Source organism: Equus asinus, chromosome 12 (genome assembly GCF_041296235.1).
Source record: "Equus asinus isolate D_3611 breed Donkey chromosome 12, EquAss-T2T_v2, whole genome shotgun sequence".
Taxonomy (NCBI): Eukaryota; Metazoa; Chordata; class Mammalia; order Perissodactyla; family Equidae; genus Equus; species Equus asinus.
The window spans coordinates 18,986,542-19,006,524 of record NC_091801.1 but is presented as its reverse complement, the minus strand read 5'-3'; the positions used below and the strand labels follow the sequence as shown (position 1 = coordinate 19,006,524).

The 19,983-nt window shown below is 40.9% G+C and overlaps 2 protein-coding genes across 8 annotated transcripts in view; one reads left to right on the top strand and one right to left on the bottom strand.

Annotated features, from left to right (window-relative positions):
* TRIM55 (tripartite motif containing 55) overlaps positions 1 to 10,948 on the top strand; it is a 44,421-nt gene extending 33,473 nt beyond the window's left edge. For all 6 annotated transcript variants that reach the window (XM_044780235.2, XM_070481177.1, XM_070481173.1 and 3 more), the window contains one exon: positions 10,641 to 10,948. In XM_044780235.2, the coding sequence (XP_044636170.1) occupies positions 10,641 to 10,763 (123 nt within the window). In that variant the 3' untranslated portion in view covers positions 10,764 to 10,948. The remainder of the gene's footprint in view (positions 1 to 10,640) is intronic.
* A 1,576-nt stretch (positions 10,949 to 12,524) lies between these two features.
* CRH (corticotropin releasing hormone) lies at positions 12,525 to 14,650 on the bottom strand. Of its 2 annotated transcripts, none has more exons than XM_014845903.3 (2): positions 14,328 to 14,599; positions 12,525 to 13,648 (listed from the first exon to the last, which is right to left on the bottom strand). In XM_014845903.3, the coding sequence occupies exon 2, from the start codon at positions 13,632 to 13,634 to the stop codon at positions 13,044 to 13,046; it is 591 nt and encodes a 196-aa protein (XP_014701389.1). In that variant the 5' UTR covers positions 13,635 to 13,648; positions 14,328 to 14,599; the 3' UTR covers positions 12,525 to 13,043. The 2 variants fall into 2 exon arrangements, with proteins under 2 accessions (XP_014701389.1, XP_070337279.1); XM_070481178.1 differs by having other exon boundaries at positions 12,898 to 13,644; positions 14,328 to 14,650.
* Positions 14,651 to 19,983: the final 5,333 nt, after the last annotated feature.

The window sequence follows — 19,983 nt, the reverse complement described above, 5'->3', positions numbered from 1 at the left end:
TTTGAGCTCTTCACTCTAAAATAGCAGAAGGAATATGTGGAGGTCAAGGCCAGTGCAGAAAGTGTCACCAAGGAAAACCAGCCCATGGCCACCTTAGGCCTCAAGCCAGGCTCTGTAAATGTTGTCTTTACCCATTTTGCCCTTCCTCCTCCCCCCTTCCCTTCTGATAACCACCAATCTGTTCTCTGTGTCTATGTGTTTGTTTGTTGTTATTGTTTTTTATTTTCCATGTATGAACGAAGTCATATGGTATTTGGCGTTCTCCATCTGACTTATTTCGCATAACATAATACTCTCAAGGTCTACCCATGTTGTTGCAAATGGCAAAATTTTCATCTTTTTTATGTCTAAGTAGTATTCTACTGTATATATATATATATATATACCCAGTTTTCTTTATCCATTCATCCATCAGTGGGCACTTAAGTTGTTTCTGAGTCTTGGCTGTTGTGAATAATGCTGCGGTGAACATAGAGTTGCATATATCTTTTTGATTTAGTGTTTTTGTGTTCTTTGATTTAGTGTTTTTGTGTTCTTTGGATACATATCTAGATGTAGAATAGCTGGGTCATATGGTAGTTCTATTTTAATTTTTTGGGAGATCTCCGTACTGTTTTCCATAGTGGCTGCACCAATTTACATTCCCACCAGCAGTGCACCAGGGTTCTCTTTACTCCACATACTTGCTGACACTTATTTTTTATCTTTTTAATAATAGCTTTTCTGACAGGCATGAGGTGATATCTCATTGTGGTTTTGATTTGCATTTCCCTAACAATTTAGTAATTATGAACATCTTTTCATGTCCCTGTTGTCCATCTGTATATCTTCTTTGGAAAAATGTTTATTCAGATCCTCTGCCCATTTTTCAATCAGGCTGTTTGTTGTTGAGTTGCATATGTTCTAGCAAAAAGAGAAATCAAGAATACAATCCCATTTACAATCACAACAAAAAGAATAAAATACCTAGGAATAAATTTAACCAAGGAAGTAAGAGACCTGTACACTGAAAACTATAAGACATTGTTGAAAGAAATCAAAGAAGACACAAAGATAGTCCATGCACATGGATTGGAAGAACAAACGTGGTTACAATGTCCATACTACCTAAAGCAATAATATAATGCAATCCCTATCAAAGTCCAAATGACATTTTTCACAGAAATAGAACAAAGAATCATAACATTTATAGGGAACAAAAAAAGACCCCGAATAGCCAAAGCAATCTGAGAAAAAAGAACAAAGCTGGAGGCGTCACAATCTCTGATTTCAAAGTATACTACAAAGCTATAGTAATCAAAGCAGCATGATGCTGGCAGAAAAGCAGACACACAGATCAGTGGAACAGAATCGAGAGCCAGAAATAAACCCACAACAGTATGGACAGCTAATTTTTGACAAAGGAACCAAGAACATACAATGGAGAAAGGAAGTTCTCTTCTATAAATGGTGTTGGGAAAACTGGACAGCCACATGCCAAAGAATGAAAGTAGACCATTATCTTACACCACATACAAAGATTAACTCAAAATGTATTAAAGATTTGAATGTAAGACCTGAAACGGTAAAACACCTAGAAGAAAACATAGGCAGTACACTCTTTGACATCGATTTTAGCAGCATCTTTTTGGAAGTGTCTCCTGAGACAGGGGAAACAAAAGAAAAAATAAACAAATGGGACTACGTAAGACTAAAAAGCTTCTACACAGCAAAGAAAACCATCAACAAAATGTAAAGACAACTCACCAAATGGGAAAAGATATTTGTAAATCATATATCTGATAAGGGGTTAATATTCAAAATATATAAAGAACTCATACAACTCAACAACAACAACAAATTCCTATTTTCTGAAACTAGGATGAACAATAGGCCAAAGTTCCAATGAGAAGCAGCCAAGTGGAGCCCTGGGTCTCCACAAGTTGTCACATGCAAAAAGATGAAATTATTTTCATGCAAATGACCTGTGAGACCAAACCATTCACTCGGATTTCAAGGGTAAATATCAACTCCAGCTGCCACCAGAGACCAAGAGGTGAGAGATGCCTGTGGCTAGAAGGCTGAAACGCTTCTTTTCTGAGTTAGATTAATTTCACAAGGTGTTATAGAGCATTTAAAAAAATAAAGCAGGAAACGAGGAACATGATTTCCCATGAGTGTGACCATAGGTCTCATGTTCTTTGAAATGATCTATTTAATTTTCCAAAACAAACTGAAATGAATGAAAATTTAACTATATTCTCTAAATTTAACTGAGGGATTCAGGGTGTCAAATTATTTTCAAACAGAAATCCCTGTGAGAGCGATTACTTGTGTTTTTGCAGATTGGGAGATTCAAGTTTACAAATTGCTGACGTGCCAGATGCCCTGACTGTGCTGGATTTGCAACTTGGTAAAAATACGGACAAAACTCATCAGTGCTCAGGACTGGGCTGCATGTACTGCATGACATTGTCCAGGACTTAATAATCCTGGAGATTATAAGAAGTTATGATAATGAGATGCAGGCATTTTTATGTTAAAAAAATTGTAAGAGAGAGTAAGATTTTTCTTAAACAAGTTTTAATGAGGCCATTATATTAACATTATTAATACTTTTTCATTGTATCCTACAACTGCAATTTTCTTTTTCTGGGCTTTTTTTCTTGCTGGGAAAGTGACATCCTAATAACTGGCAATTTTCGAGGCCTTTCTAGAGGACCAAAAAATATCTATACTAAAGCTATAGACTACATTTTTCAGGATCAAATAGCATCTTTAGTAAATGTCACTTTAACAGGAAGCTAAAATGGATGTATCCACTTTAAAGAGGGAAATATAGTATAAATTGTGTGTGAGCACTGTAGTGAATTCATTTCTCCTGGCAACCTGTGCCTAGAGCTGTACAGTTCCATGAGATCAGTAATAGGGGCACCAGGGAGAGCTCTCTGAGGGAGCAGTTATGACACAGCAAGTTGAGTTTTGCTTTCTGTGTTTTTAAATTGTTTCTTGTTCTGATTTAATCTAAGACTCTTGTTAGTGTTGTACATCCTGTGGATTTTTTCTGTCTTTATTTATGTATCTCAGTAATGTCCATGAAATGCCTTTTCCCCCACTCCAGCCCACAAAGCAAAGAATTAATCCACCCTCATGTTAATGCATCTAAAAAACCAACGCCACGTGGCAATGGGTGTAACTAATGTGCGTACTTCGCCTTGTCGTTTACAAAGTCTTTCGTAGAGATTCTCATTTAAAACTCGCAACAACCCTGTACGGTAGGAATTGTTAAACCTCCTCGTTTTATAGTGGAGGATCATAGAGGATGAGTGATTTGCTCAAGAGCAGAGAGCAGCTGGGAGCTTGGTGCCGAGTGCTCCCTTGTCCACCAAGTCAGAGTGTGTGTGTGTGCAGTGTATAAGGGAGGCCATGCCCGCATCCAGGAAAAGTGAGTGAATTGCCACTTTACCTGGGTTGATGTGACCGAAGCAAAAATAGTGTGACCAAGGGCTCCTCTGCTTTGACTCACCACTCATGACGCAGGCACAGCCTCACAGCGCACAGAGGTCGTGTATAGGCCTCCACTGCTTGCAGACGTGGCTGTCCATTGCAAATGAGAGCACTCCAATCCTTTAGTTGCAGTCCAGGCTGCTGACCAACCTGCTTCTTTCAATCTATCTGACTTCCAGAGATAGCGTCAGCCTATCCCCCGAGTCTCAAGTGTTTAACAGCACGAGCTGCCCCTTTTCTCTCTGGATTTGCGGTCACTATTAACAACTCAGCACTTTCTTCTTAGAGTTGCTTTGAGCAAATTCCTCAGCCTTCCTGAGTCTGAGTATTCTCAGCCATAAATTGGGCATGGTAATACTGTTGACCTCCCATGGCTCTGGAGGAGAACCCATTTGGACTATTTGCCTAACACAGAATAAGGGCAAAGAAGCCCTTATCTCTGAGGATTAATGATCTAATTAGCAGTTCTTTGTAACTCACTTCTCCTTTCAGAATGGGTGCGTACACACACACTCTGTACTGGACACAGAATCCTCAGGTCCGTATCTGAGAAGAAGGCTGGCTTTACGTTTTTGCCAGGCTGTGATATCAGTGTTTTTAGCTTCTCCTTCCTGCTCCTCACCTGACCCCATCAATTCCTAGACACCATGTTTAAAACAAACCAAACAGCATACACCCTGCGTCTTCCTCCAGTTTGACAAAAAGTGAGCGAACTTAGTTTCTTCTTGCTTCCGAGGCCTGAGGAATTTACTGTGCTTTCTGATCTTCCCTTAGCAAGAAGGAAGCAGTTCATGGCAACGAGGCCCCCAAATCCCCTCCCTCCACCCGTCCCTTCCATCCTCAGTGTGTACAGCTATAAATCCTCCCAAGAAAAAACGCTTCTCAGCGAGGGTGTTCCTTCCGGAGCTCTTTTCGGGGGTACCTGTTTCCTTCTTCCTGTAGCATTCATGGAGAGCATGCTGCATTTTCACAGCCCTGTGCTTTGTTTCTAACATCTTGCTTGTTCTGCCACCACGCAGAAATGTCAGCATTCTTGTGAAAAAAATGCCCACGATGGCAGACCTGCCCAACAGAGTTTCTGGGCTTTGACCCTTGGCTGTGTGTCACAGGCCGCACCTCAGTTCCTTCTCAGGCATCAATGACTAGCCTCGGTTTTTGGCTGTACTCTCTTTTCCAGACTGGAATCCATAAAGCTTACGCTATCCAAAGGCCTGAGGTTCAGGAATGCTAAGTAGGGGAGTAGGTCATGCTTGCGTTTAGTCTTTCTGAGTAAACATTCTAAACTTGACCTCAGCATTCCTACTTACACCTGTTTCTCGTATCTGGCTTTGATTCTCCGACCCAGCCTAGCAGGTGCAAGATAGACATGGGGCATTTTCCCACTCAGCAGCCTCAAGTCTAGCCTTACCCCTCCTATCCACATTCTTTTAAGGCAAATGGATTTTACTATAAATGGGCAAGGGTTCTTTTGCTTTGGCCTAGAAGGACTGGCATTTAACGTGCAGTAGTAACCAGATCCTTCTGTTAGGTTGCATTTGTGATTGGCATTCACGGTGGCAGAGAAGAGATGGAGGCCTGGACACAAATTTCCTCACCGCCCCCAATATCCCATTCAAGGGACTTGCATAGTGGCTAACATGTCCACAACAGTCATCCCTCAGGATAAGGCTCGGACATTTCTAGGTAAAACGCTCTCTCGCAGGGGTGTACGTTAAGCCATTATCATCTAGTAGTGTCTGAGTTGCAACTCAGTTTATCAGTTCAATTACTATCACTTGGATAAGCCTGAAGGAATGGAACACAAGACAGTACATTTTAATGGATCAGGATCATGGGTCATGTAGAGAATGATCATTTGGGTAAGGGCTGAGGCTGGCACCTCGTGGAAGCCCTGGGAAGCCTAGAGGCGGCCAGAGGGCACTCCCTGGGTACTGATCAAAATGACCGGGCAGAGCTCCCTCTTTCCTTTGGGCCAGCTGAAAAAGTAATTTCCCTCCTGAGTGTGGCTACCCAGACCTGTGCCCGAGTGAATATCGGGAAAGCACCCATTTAGTTTTGTTCATTCAGTGAATCGTGTGGTGCAAGATGCATTTAGGTAAAGGGGCTACTTGTATTGTCCCCAAGCCAGAACAAGACCCTGTTCACCCACCTGCACCCAGTTGTATCCCCTGTACTAAGTGCCCAGAGACACGTCTGGCCTCAGTTGAACACTGAAGGCAGTTTCATGCTTTGATTGTCAAGAATCTTGCCACAAGAAGTACGTTGGCTTTTTTTTTTTTTTCAATTTATCACATTTAGCACAAAAATCAAGCCAAAGACTCCATTTAGAATTTTACTCTCTTTTCTTTGACGTTTTCCTACTAACAACTAGCCTTCTGTTAAGAGCAACAAGCTTGTGTGCCTTTAGAGACCAAGAAGGTAACATTAATGAAAAAGCAGGCCAGGTAAAAGAGAAGTGTTGACGGAAGCATAAATACATGCCATAGGTTGCCTTCCTCTTGACTACTCTGTGCACAGCAACTGTACAGGTACAGTCATAAATGGCTGCTGCAGCCAGCCCTGCAGCAGAGGAGGTGAAAGGGGACAGTGGGCACTGCCGAGAGAGAAGGTGAACCCAGTCTGAAGGGGCCGCTCTCCATGCAGGTTCTGGGTTCCTAAGTTTCTGCTTTGTCAAGAGAACTTGCAAATCCAAATTTTAATGTGAAGTCTTCTAATTTTTAAAACAATTTTTAATTGTGGTAAAGAACGCATAACATAAAAATTGCCATCTTAACCCTTTCTAAGTGTATGGTTCAGTGGTAAGTGTATTCCCATTGTCGTGCAGCCCATCTCCAGAACTTTTTCATCTTGCAAAATTGAAACTCTAAATTCATTAAACAACAGCTTCCCATTGCCCTCTACTCCTGGCCCCTGGCAACCACCTTTCTACTTTCTGTTTCTATTAATTTGACAACTCCAGATACCTCATAAAAGTGGCATCATAGAGTATTAATCTTTTCCTAATTGGTTTATTTCACTTAACATAATGTCCTCAAGGTTCATCCATGATGTAGCAAGTGTCAGAATTTCCTTCCTCTTTAAGGCTGAATAATATTCCATGATATGTATACACCACACTTTATCTTTTCATCCATTGATGGACACTTGGGTTGCTTCCACCTCTTAGCTATTGTGAATAGTGCTGCTATAAACATAGGTGTGCAAATATCTGTGTAACCCCCTGCCTTCAATTCTTTTGGGTTTATTCCCCAAAGTGGAATTGCTGGATCATATGGTAATTCTGTGTTTAATTTTTTGAGGAACCACCATATTGTTTTCCACAGCAAGTACACCATTCCCACCAACAGTGTACAAGAGTTTCTATTTCTCCACATTCTTGCTGCTGACTTTTTTTTTTTTTTTTTTTTTGCTGGGAAAGATTCTCTCTGAGCTAACATCTGTTCTCAGTCTTCCTCTCTGTCTTTTTTTTTCCCCTCCCCAAAGCCCCACTATAAATAGTTGTATATTTTAGTTGTAAGTCTTTCTAGTTCTTCTGTGTGAGCCACCACCACAGCATGGCTACTGACAGACGAGTGGTGTGGTTCTGCACCAGGAACCAAACCCAGGCCACCAAAGCAGAGCATGCTGAACTTTAACCACTAGGCCATCAGGGCTGACTCTGCTCCTGACTTTTTAATGTTTGCAACTAATTCAAGTGTTTTTCAAAATGCCATGCAGCCACACATTCAGGCCAAGCAGACATTGACCACAACCTGGAACTGTCCTGTACACAGAGACAGATGTCCACAAGCCTCTGGCAGAATGCTTGCTCCTTAATCCCCATCAACAAGAAATGGTTCTAGACGACATAACTTGTCGAGGATGATGCCCGCACATCACACAGCTCTGGATGGAAGCACCTCTCACCACCCTGCTCTTCTGTGCAGTGAAACAATACCCTAGTTCCATAATCCAACATTAATTTTTTTCCTCTCAAAGGACATTTGGTAGTAACAGGAAAGAAATCAAAGAAAAATAAACAATTTTGTATTTCTGAGTGAGTCTGGCTCATGAAGACCCAGAATTTCTGGTCAGGTTCATCTGAAAAAAATAGTCCTTTCTCTAAGCAAAGGTGTATCATCCCTTCTGCTGGCCTTTTGTGGATCTTGACCAAATTGAGTCTCAGTTGAGGGAGAGGGAAAATGCTGCCTCCCTATTCCATGTTTTGATTTTATTTTATGACTAAAACTCATATTTCTCAAATTCTCTGAAACCTCATGGTGATAGAGGAGTGTTAAATGATGGTTGTAAATTTGCTCATTTGTTTTGTCAACCGAGGAAAATATGTAAAATATAGAAATAAATAACAATCCTTTCTTCATCTTTTTATACCCCTCAAACTAAACTGGAATGCAGGACAAACTCAAAAGCAGGCAGAGGAGATCAGTGCTGATCGTTTTCTGTCCTTTGTTCAGCTTCATGAGACATTATTATTTCCAAGAAATAGCACTTCCTGTAAGGAGAAGAGCCAGCATGAGGGAAACTACTTAAAGGAACTCATATATATAGTTCCATCTGGGAAGGGCTGTAGGAGAAATGCCTGCTGATGATATAATGGGCTGTGCTTATAGAAGGAAATTTCTAAATCTTTAATTCATTCTTCCGTTATGAGAGAGCTGTATATAAAGTTGGGCCACTTGGAGATGCACTGGACAGGAACGTGGATGACCATGATTACAACATGCCAAAGGAATTTAATCATATATATGGGGTCCAATTCTGGAAAGACGAGCATTGCAAATACAATTGTCTTTCCTTACTGAGGGTCGTTGCTATTGTATATAGTTCCTCATAAACAGTCACCAGGTGATTCTGCCTGACAGAGGAGCCTCTTCACGGAGAAAGGAAGGAAGGGAGGGAGGGAGGAAATGAAGCACTTAATATACGTGAGGTATGTGCAAAGTGCTTTAAGCATATTACTTTTTTATTCATCCTCCCAACAACCTTGTGAAATAGGGTCTTATCTCTATTTTACAAAAGAAAACTAAGGCTCACAGAGGTTAAGTGACTTGTCCGAGTCATACAGCTAGTAAGTGGTTAGTCTGGGATTCAAAACCAGGCTAAGCCTCTGCATAAAACTTCCTTGCTGAGATGGTTGGTGGCTCAGGAGACGGTGTAATCACCTAAAGAGGCTCGGGATAATCTCTGCTCTGGGCCCCCACTCTCGCACTGGTCTTTCTTCTCTGAAAGAGACCATTGGTCCACATCGTTTGGAGCAAAATCTAACAACTGAGTGAAAACATGGGGGGTGTAAAAGGAGCAAACCCAAACTATTTCATACCAAGTTTTGAAAGCTGTAGGGTATTAACAGCTAAAACATTTTGAATGGAAGATAGTTTTTAATCTCGCATACAGAAAAGCACAAAAATATAGACAGACTCCAAAAGCAGTCCCAAATGGTTTGTTAGCCACAAGCAGTTTCACAAAGATTATATCCTGCTGTAGAAAACACCTGACCCAATTAGATTCACCCTTTAGATATTTCAGAACAACTGTCATGGAAGTTTCCTGTAGACTAGGAATTCCCTTCAAGGGAAAGAGACTTCAGAATGGACCCTGGTGGTCTGTTCATCTAGGCAGGATTCAATATTCACTCACATAGAATGGTTAGAAAAAAGGACTTTACGCATCAATGATATGCCCAGATCACTTGGGGTTGTTTTAGGATTTGTGAGAGTAGGGTGACTATAAGGGGAAGAAAAGAGTTTGACGTGCGCCAATAGGCACAGGATTCTGTGAGGATGACATGGATTCCACCTCAACTCCCAGGACACTGAGGTGACTAACCCATTACCAACAGAATCTACTAACAGCCTTTTTTAAAAGCCCCGTTGCACTTGATGTCTCAACTCTTCCTTCGTGCCTCAGTTTGATTCTCCTGAGGCTAATATGAGTTCATGGCCCTTCTTAACTTTCTATCAGTGAGCAACATGGAAGTGGGAGGGACAATCCCAAAGCCATAAGGACTTGGGATAATTTTACTGAATTTGAAACATTACCCCCAAACATATATTTAGGGTAAAATCTGGTAAAGTGCAGGACAAACACTCATTTTTCACTCGAAACTATTTTAAGTGGCAAGAAAGCAACATACTTACCAATGTTCTGCTTCGCCTCTGCCAAGTATTGTCCATTCATACAGCAGCTTCCTGAAATTACCGGGCTTCTGAGCTGAATGCACGTGTCTACCTCATTGCTTTGATATCAGTGGCCTCCTAATCCAGTGGGATAATTTTCCAGTGAAGTCATCAGAATATATTAGCCTGTCTTTGTAGTTCTCCTGGGAAGAGCTGTGTTTGTCATGGTGCCTTTAAATGTAAGGAGTTTGAGTTTATACCTCAAATTGCATTTCAGCAAGACTTCTTTTTGATTGTCCCTCATTGCATTATCAGTTTTTAAACTCGAAACAACATAAATAAATTTCACTTACGAGATTAAATTGATTATTTCAAAATCACAATTTGTATCTGTCTGGTATCTATAAAAGATAGACATCTTTTATAGAGATATCTATATAAAAGATAGATAGATACCTCTTTTGAAATATTGATGTTATTAGATTTTATTGCTTAGAGAAAAAAGTCCTTTCATTCATGATTTTCTCAAAATTAAGCCTGCAGTTTTGCAAAATTATTATGTATATATATGTATATATTTACATCCTGATAGAAATTCTTACTTTAGCAGTGAAGAGATTATAATAATATGCCCTGGGATGTCATATGATGTAGCAATGTCATTTAAATTAGGGTTTTATTTATTCCACAGACTTTTCTAAACCAAAGTTCCTGTTAGTTTCAATGTGCTTTTAATCTCAGTAAATCATGTACAAGTGGATTTTTTTAAAGTTTGGAATAGCCTGGTCTCTTTCCCAAGAACTTCCCTCCGCTGCATGCGTTCCTGTTGCCCCCTTCTGGATCATGGGTGTGAATTACTTTCATGGCTCTTGGCCATGGCCAAGATAACCAGAGCTTGCTTTCCATCCCTAATAATAATTATGTCCTATGTAATTATTATTATTATTATTATCCTTTCTCCTTGGTAGAAAAGTGACCAGACCAATCCAACAAGGACGAGCCCCTTCTTCCTCTGATCCCGAGTTTCTTCTGTTGCAGATTGGATCTGAGAACCCTCCCCTCCAGGGACAGGCTGCAGCTTCAGGGAGTGGGACAGGAGCTGACTCTGAGCCAGCTCGCCACGTCTTCTCCTTTTCCTGGTTGAACTCCCTGAATGAATGATGTTCATTCCAGCTGCTGCCCCTCTGTCTGCCTGGCTGAGATGCACACAGGCACAGGGAACCTACATGAAATTAGCATGATGCAGATGATGAAAGGGACCTCTGAACAGGATTTGTGCCCAACAAAGCCCTTTAATTCCAGATGACTTATCCAACACTTTGAAGGAAAACAATACTCTCAGAAAATAGTTGCAGAAAATATTTGAAAACAGAAACTTGATCTTATGCAAATCTTTTATTGTGTGGGAAATATTATGAAGGGTATGCAGGTGTGGTATGTGTGTGCGTCAGTAACAAGTGGCAAGTGTTGAAAAGTATGCACTACACTCCCGTCTCTAATAGGCATTGCTTTTGTTATTACATCATAGTAGCTCTTACTCTCCTTCCCTTTAACAATGCAGGTGGTCAGTGAAATTCAGTGTTAATTCAAAAGTGACTGATTTATCAATTTATGGACAAAAGGTAAATCATTGACCAAAGGTATGAAATGTTTCACAAAGGCTTCCTCTTTTCCATAAGAGATATCACTGGATGTATATCCAGAAATGTTCTTTGACTCTGGTGACACTTTACAGTCCAGAAGGCTGAAGGCCTAGGACATGTCTTGTGATGTTTTTCTAATCTTAGCTTTAGATATGCAGATACCAGACACTTTAGTTAAAAAAGACTTCCCAAGAGGAACTGTCTGGTTTCTCAACTTTCCACTGTGGCACCAATCAGTGAACCACTGAGAACAACTGCATGTATTTAAATATATATATACACACAATTCACATTTTATATTTATATGTATATATTTAAATCATGCTTTATTTGTCCCACCACAATGCCTCCTTCAGAACATAAGTATAACTTTACTCTGTATGAACTCAAATAAATGCTGTTTTTAACAACTCAGTCTTATAATGATTTATTCAGTGTTTCATATTATCTTATTAATCCATTAGTCAAGTGTATTTCAAGGGTCCCAAGGGAAGAAGCATCTTCATATATCCAAAATAATTTCAAAGTATTCAACATTCAATTGAATTTTTTAAGTTATAACTAAACTATCAAAGGCGAATGCATTGTAAAACTAATTAGATGTGCTGTTCAGTTTTAGAAATGAGTAGAGATAGCTTATATTTCCAAGAATTAAAGTGATTAAGATTGGCATAGACATAAACGAGGAGAGGATTTAACAAAGTTATTAAAGTCTAAATATTCTTTATAAGAAAAATATTCTCAGCTGCAATTTTATAGCAACTAAATTTAGTTAAGTGGAGAGGCTATCAAGTTTCTCCGCTTAGAAGTAGGCATTGGAAAATAGCTTAGGAAAAAAAATACTTTATGGTACCAAAGTAGTAGCCTTTTTTTAGGAAAAAAAATGCAGCATGCTGGCTCTCTAGTCTGCAGGAAGGCCCGCCTCAACCCTTCTCCTCTTTGCTTTCCTCCCTCCTCATCCTCCCCAATTAGTTCACGTCTTATAGTTAATCAGGGTTAAATGTTATTTCCATTATGAATCAATCTTCCGTTTACAGAATTACCAAGTCTTGGAGCTGGAAGCAACTTCCCAAATTATTTAACTCAATCTCAGGGGAGTAGTCTGAGGTACAGAGATGAGCCCAAGGCGCTTGCTGGATCTGTGTTAAGCTACTGACATGTTTGTATTTTTAGTAGAAATAATGCAAGGAGTTTTGTTTTTTCTTGTGCTGAAGTCAGTTTGGAGGAAACCAGGAGCTGAGAGTATTTCCCCTACAAACATTGAAGAGGAAAAATAAAGTCACGATTACCTTTGCAGCTTTTATTAAAAATATAAATATTCTACATTCTCTTACACAACCAAATTGACCAAGGGTTGGAAAGATGTTTTATTACTGAAACATTTACAAGGCAAAGTTGATTCAAAGAGCTTACAGATTTTTGTCTCACCCACGCAAGAGAATGACATTCTCTTTGGCTCAGACCATGACAAAATAAATTGGGTGACTTCTGATCACCTTCTTCAAAATGTTTCCTCCCGAGTCCATACTCTCTTTAAAACACATCAAAGACACTTGGAAATGGAAACTAAAAGTAGACAATACAAATAACATTGTGTTGCTGTTACTGCTCGTGAATACACTTTGTGCATGCTAATTAAGGAGTACAGCCTCTCTTGCTGTACATCCTCTACGTTTCAAGCTATATAAAAATAAACAAATGGTATCAGAGCAATGCTATGATTGAGAATACTGTATTGTTTTTATTATTTTTATTTTTTTGTGCTAAATGCAGAATCTTTTTGGCCAAACGCACCGTTTCATTTCCCAATAATCTCCATCAGTTTCCTGTTGCTGTGAGCTTGCTGCGCTAACTGCTCGGCCCTGGCCATTTCCAAGACTTCTCGGAGGAGGTGGAAGGTGAGATCCAGCGAAATGGGAGGTTCCTCGGATCGCCTCTCCCTCTCCGGTGCCTCCTGGCGGCCGCCGAGGGCATTCTCGGCGCCGGGCTCCGCGGGACCCGCTGGGCTGTCGAGCGGGCGCCGGGGCAGCGGCAGCTGCTGGAGCAACGCGCGGAAAAAGTTGGCGGCAGCCTCGTCCGGCGAAAGACGGATGCCGCTGCCGCCAGCGAGAGGAGAGGAGGCGGGCGAGAGGGGAGCAGCGGGGCTCTTGTTGAGGTTACCCAGGCGGAGGAAGTATTCCTCCCCCATGCGGAGTAGGACGGGCCGAGCCTGCGGCTGCTGGGGCTGCTGAGGCTGCGGCGGCGGCTGAAAGAAATCCAGGGGCTGGGGGTGCTGCAGGGCTTGCCGGGCGCCCGGGATGGGCCCCCGGGTGAGGAGGGCCCTGCATGGCGGGCAGGGCAGGAGAGCCACCAGCAGGACGCCCACGGACACAAGCAGCGGCAGCCGCATGTTAGGAGCGCTAGCTGCGGCACAGAGGTGGGCAGGGGGCGGGATGAGAGAAAGAAAGAGAGAAAGAAAGAGTTGGTCAGAGTTTAGCTCAACTGGGAGGTGCACCTGGGGGTCTTCCCCACTGGACACCCATAGACCTGGCTCAGGCGCTCGGGCGGGCGCTGTCCGCGGTGCTGAAGCGCCCGAACTAGGACTTCCAGAGTTGGAGCGAGATGGGAAGCAGGCTGGGGTGACCCGTCTCCTTCTGAGACCTCTGAAGGGACTGTCCCTGAGTCCCCTTTCTAACGATCCCCAAAACTGATTCCCCGAGCTCTAGAGAAAGTCTACAAATTAAAGATCTCTGCCGCTCTAACCCCTCCCCCCATTTCGGATGTTTCAGTGTTTTCCTCCAAATTGAGAACTGCTGCCTCCTCCTCCTCTTTCTCCATCCCTGCCTTTGCGTCCTTCTCTCGGGGGTCGGGATCGTCTACCCAGCCAGCTAGGAGTAACTAGCAGTTTGGGGAACGACGAGCAGCCGTCTAACTTTGCTTTTGCCACATCCCAGCTACTATTGGAATCTTGAGGCACAGTCAGTAAACACACACACGCACACACACACACGCCAGCATAGGGACAGCCCGCTCCGCGGCGCACACCGTGGAAAGCTCAGGCAGTGCAAAGTTGGAGGCGCGTTTCCGTCTGTGCGCTCCCTACCTTCTGAGGCGCTTCTGCAGGTGAGCCGGGCGCTGCCGCCTCTCTGCAGAGGAACGTCTCCGGGGCTTTTTCAGGGATTTTCTTCCCTTCTCCTTTCTGTCCCCACTCTCTTTTTCTCTCCCTCTTCTCTTTCTCTTCAGTCTCTCAACGGACTTGGGCTCTGAGTTTCTCCACACCAGAGCCTGGAGTGGGATTTTATAGCGTCGACCCTCTTCAGAAACCACGCAGCATTTGCCTAATAAGCTGACGCTCTCTTGACAGCTCGATTGCGTGCTGCCTCTGCTCCTGCATAAATCATAGGGCCCTGCCAGGGAACGAGGGGCAGAATTTTTGCTATCTCAACACTGAATCTCACATCCAATTATATCAACAGATATTTATCGCCTCCTTAGTGACGTCAACGAGCCCTAAAATGGAAGGGCTCCTTATGACTTGTCCATTGACAAAAATTCTTGAATGAAATTTCCCAAGTGTGAAAACATATTGACCTCTTACTATGAAAGGCCAAACTGAGGGCAGAAAAGAGACAGCAAATGAGAGGGGAGAGGAAGGGAAAGTGTGAGGGAAGGGAGGTCTATCAATGCACAGTCCTGTGGGGGAAAGCAGCACCCAGTTACAGGGGGCGGATCTGAACCTCCTCTTCACTCTCCCTCCTAACTTCTCTGATCAGTTGTCTCGGGCAACACCTCAGTATCTGAAAATATCCCTTTGCTAGAGACAAAGTGTTCCATCACCTTTCTGCCTGGATAAGAATGAAAAACAAGGAGATGCGGGTGCAGGGACATCTGGCTTTTAAGTCTCTATCTGCTGTTTCCTCCCAGGAATCCCAGATAAAGGAATTATGAGTCTGCAGAGGCAAGACCAGTACGTCTCTAGAAACCCAGTTCAATTTTTTTTTTTTAAATGATGGCAAGAGCTATCCCCACGATGAAGGGGCACACACCAGGGTCAGTGAGGGGTGCAGCAAAGATTTTAAGTTCTCCCAGAACCTATCTGCTCCTCCTTGTCTCTCCTCTCAGAGTCTGAAATTAATTGTGGACTTTTCTGTTCCAAAATTAGGGAGAGAAAGGACCAGTCAGAGTTGCATGAGTTAAATAAACCTTATTTAGTCTATTCAATGCAAACCCAATGAAAGAAGCATTGATTCTAACTTCCTATTCTATTGGAAAAGGCTTAAACTGCTTGATAACCAGGCTGAATTCATCAATTGCATGTTTTAATGGATGAATATTGAGCCTGTAATAAGGTAACCTCATTCATTTTACTTCCAAATACTATTAACATCCATGATAGTATCCATATCAGAAGCACCCAGGTTGTTTTTTGTTTTTTTTTTTTAATCATTTCCTTTTCCAAATTCAAATGTGCTCCATGGGAGTCTGATAAATAAATAAATGCTCTCTGGCACTACCACAGAATGGAATGCCTATAAAACCACACTCAAATTTCAAATTAAATTGACGTTATTATATAGGTGGGAGGCAGTTACCTCTAATTCTGCAATTCAAAATGCAATTCCAAACTCTGGTGTCTACGATTCAATTCAGCTTCTAGATAACCATCAGAGTTGTTTTTCAGAAATTTCCAGTTCCTCATTTCTGGTTTCCTCTTCTGCTCCTTTTGTAGCTAACGTGACAAATGACGAAATGAGTATTTCAACTCCTATTTTGGGTGTATACTAATCCACAACTGCTCTTAGAAACAAAAGGAAGGTAGAAGGAGAAATTCTGGCAGTTTCCAGAGAAGTCAGCCCATGGTTGGGTCTTTGTGCAATGGAATGTACTCTTGACTTAAGGGAACAGGGAAAGAAATGTGTCTTCTGGGAAAGATGTGAGTTGTTAACAGAAGATCGTGATTATGGAAAGAGGTTTAGCCTTTAGAGGAAAGCTGTGTTTCATGTTGGTAAAGGGTATATAGAACCTTAGTTTTTGTTATTGTGGTCTTTTTTAATCTTTTAAGTTGGAATGGATATCAACTTTTTTGCTTACTTTCCTTTATGAACCCTTCTGTGTCCCCACTGGCAGATTTCACCTTGGATGTCAATCAGGAGATGAAAGTAGATTTGGAAGGGGAAGTTCAGGTAAATGTACACAGAGGAAGAATTAGGAAAGGGATAAGAACATGGTTTTAGCTGAGGAGGCGGGGAGGTTCCTCCAGAGAAGACACAACGTGGTTTGGGCTTTGACTCACCTCGTACCCCTTCAGAACTCTCTCCTTCTGGGCCATATGGAGGACGTTGTTTCAGTATGGCTCCCTCATCACTGTTGCATCCCTGCTGTGAGATTTCCCTCCAGTAGGTAGTTGGTTAGGGACAGAGTGGCTCTGACTAGGGATGAGGAACAAAAGGGCTAGACCCCAGAGGAGGAGGGACTGTGAAGAGCAGCCCCTACTCTCCACAATTTATCCAAAAGTTAGATCTCATCAAATCACTGAATGTTCACATTAGAAATAACTTGAATAGATCATTTGGTTTAAATGAGAACCAGAGAGGTTAAGTCACTTACTGGAAGTCACTCAAATAGTGGTTAACTCAGAATTAGAACCCAGTTCTTTTGACTACCAGCCTGTATTATTTCCATAATACAATACCCTTTGAACTTCCTTTTCCAGTAGAGACACATGAACAAATTGAAGTGAGAAGATGAATTTAGGTAAAGCAACATATTCACAAACCAATCTTGAAGTACTTTTTCTTAAACTTTCCTTATACTGAGAAATCTCCAAAGGCATGAGAACACAGAGATTCTTTGTGCATGCTGATGCCCCAGCACCTGATTTTAGATCTCTGTGTGCACACACTGCAATTTACTTTTCAGCTGAATCTGGTAATTATGACATGAGGTTTTGAAATGCATTGCCAACTTAAGATGCATTAATTTGATTTTCCACCTTAGCTCACCTTGGAAAAAAGGATGTTTTGATAAAGTATGTGATATGTGTGATACTTTATCAGAAGTATTTGATAAAGAGTGATGTGATTCTCAAAATAATGATATAAATGTATAATTTGAGAAACAACATCATGAGGAGGATTTACCTGTGCAGTAAACTAAATACGTGAGTCCACAAAAATCACCATGACAGATTTAATCTTACATGTAGGAATAACTTCTTGAAAGGAGTCATTGGGAGAACCAATTTAAATACTTTTAGAACCTAAAAACACAATCCAAGAAACATGGGCACAAAAACAGGGATTACTTCATGTTTTAAACCATATTTTTCAATAAAAACATAATATAGGATATAGTTAAATTTAAAAAGACATGGCACAGCAGTCCAATGAATAAAGAAATATTAGAAATAATAGGTAACTGCTGGGCTTATTCCTGTCATCTGCATCTCCTTGCACTTTCAAGGAGTATGCCAACATGTGCCTCTATTAGCAAAGTTCATAGACAAAGACAAAACAAAGACAGTCTCCAAGTTTGCTAAGAAATGTTTGTTGAAAGGAATCTACCACCTCCAATGACAGCCTTTAAAAATGCCTCTGGCGGACAGGGCGTTTGGTAACTGTAACTGTGCTTCGGTTAGATTAGTAACTACCTTCTGCTTCCATTGGTAGGGCTGGGGAAGGGATCTCAGACAGGACAAATATCTAATTGCTTAACCGGTAACAGTAACTTTTATTAATCTCTTCTGATTATCAAAGCCATTTATCCTCCTTGTAGAAAACTTGGACAAATCAAAAAAGTATAAAGCAAAATACAAAATCCCGCAGATTCCAGAATCTCAAGATAATCTCAGTTAATATTTTGTTGTTTCCCTTGAGAATTTTTGCTAAGCTCATACATCTTTCATAATGGAGATAACAGTGTGTTCCTAATTGTGAATTTCTGCTTAAAACACGCACACACACACACACACACACACACACATTTAAAAGTTAAAAGTAACTGGTTGAAGGAATCTCTCTCAGATTCCTAGATTAAGTTTAGGACCTGTGCTCTATCTTCTCCTAACATCATGGATGTCCTTTATCATAAAGTTCACATTTTTTAATCATTAGTGGTACAATATGTCTCTTCCTTGCTCGACTGTAAACTGTGTGGCAGAGACTTGACTGTCTTTATGAACTGTCTTAGCCATTATTCCAACCCCAAGCACAAAGCCAAAACATGGTAGATACCCAATAAACCTTTTGAATGGATGAACTATAGAAAATTTGTTGAATGAATGAAGTATAGATAAATCATCCATAAGCCTATCATCCAGAAATAACTAGATAACAGTTTATAACTAAAATTTTATAATCTATGTTTTCCCACTTGAAATAACATCTCAAACATTTTGCTATATCTGAATGACATGCTTTTTATTGACTGTATGATATTCCATCAAGGAGGTGTACCACAATTTCTATTCATTCTGCATTGTTGATCACCGTCCTAACAACCTGCTTTTTAATTTTTTTCTACATCCTACCCTTGCACCTTTAAGTAATACATCCACAGAATTGTTTCCTAGTCCTTCAAATATAAACAATGTCTCTTAATTCCCCAGATTGTAAAATGAGATTATTAGTATCCCTCCAGCTTTTCACACACCCTCCTGCACCTTGATGTCCCAGGCTCTCTCAACTGTACTTTTATTTCTAGATTGTCAGTGCTCATATTTTTATAACCATAGCTACGCTTTCTGTGCTTTGACTCTAGATTGATCTAAAATTTAAAAATCAATGTAGTTTTTAATTATTAACAATGTAAAGATTGTTCATTGCAGAATAAAGTGATAGACTCTGATTATATTTCCTTTCTTGTTTGTTTTTCTACAAGTACCAATTATCGTTTTTATATTCTCAATTTGGTTTTTCCTAGAATTACCTTCTTAATTTTGTTCCCATTTTTTTTTTCAGATTTTCTATCATGACAGGTAATCTATCCAGCCCTCCCCCTCTTAATAAGACCCCTTCCTCGAGCACCCTAATCTGGTGCTTTCAGATGGTCACTTTCTGGATCTGATGCACATCTGTCTTGCTGGGCCTTTACTGTTTTTCTGAATTGAATTCACTGTCCAGAATCACATGATTTATTCCTTCTTGATTTCTGCATTTATTTTGCTAGAGCACATCCACAGATAATTTTCTAAGAAAGGATACATGGTAGGTACATTTTCTGAGTTCTTGCATTTCTGAAAATGGTTTTATATAACCCAGATAACTGAGTGATACTTTAGCAAGGTATACAATTCCAGGCTGAACATAATCTTTCTCCAGAATTTTGAAAATATTGTTCCCTTGTGTTTTATCATACAGTGCTGCTGCTAAAAAATCCAATGTCATTCTGATTCTCATTTCTTTAGAGAACCTTTTTTCCCTCTCATTCTCACTTGAAGATTTTAGGGTCGTCTCTTTGTTGTTGAAATTTTGCAATGATGTTGGGTACTTTTTCATTTAACTGTTTTGATTTGGAGACTCTTGCTCTTCAAGTGTAGGAAAGTCTCTTGCATTATTTCTATGATAATTTCCTCCATTTTCTCTGTTCTTTCTTTCTGGGACTTCTGTTATAAGATGTTCCTCCTCCATTGGCCCTCCATGTTTATTATTTTCTCTCCTTTAGGACTCTGTTTTGTGTTCTACTTTCTGGGAGGGCTCTTAAATATCCTCCAACTCTTCAATTAGTCTTATTTTACAACTATATATTCAACTTTCAGGCTT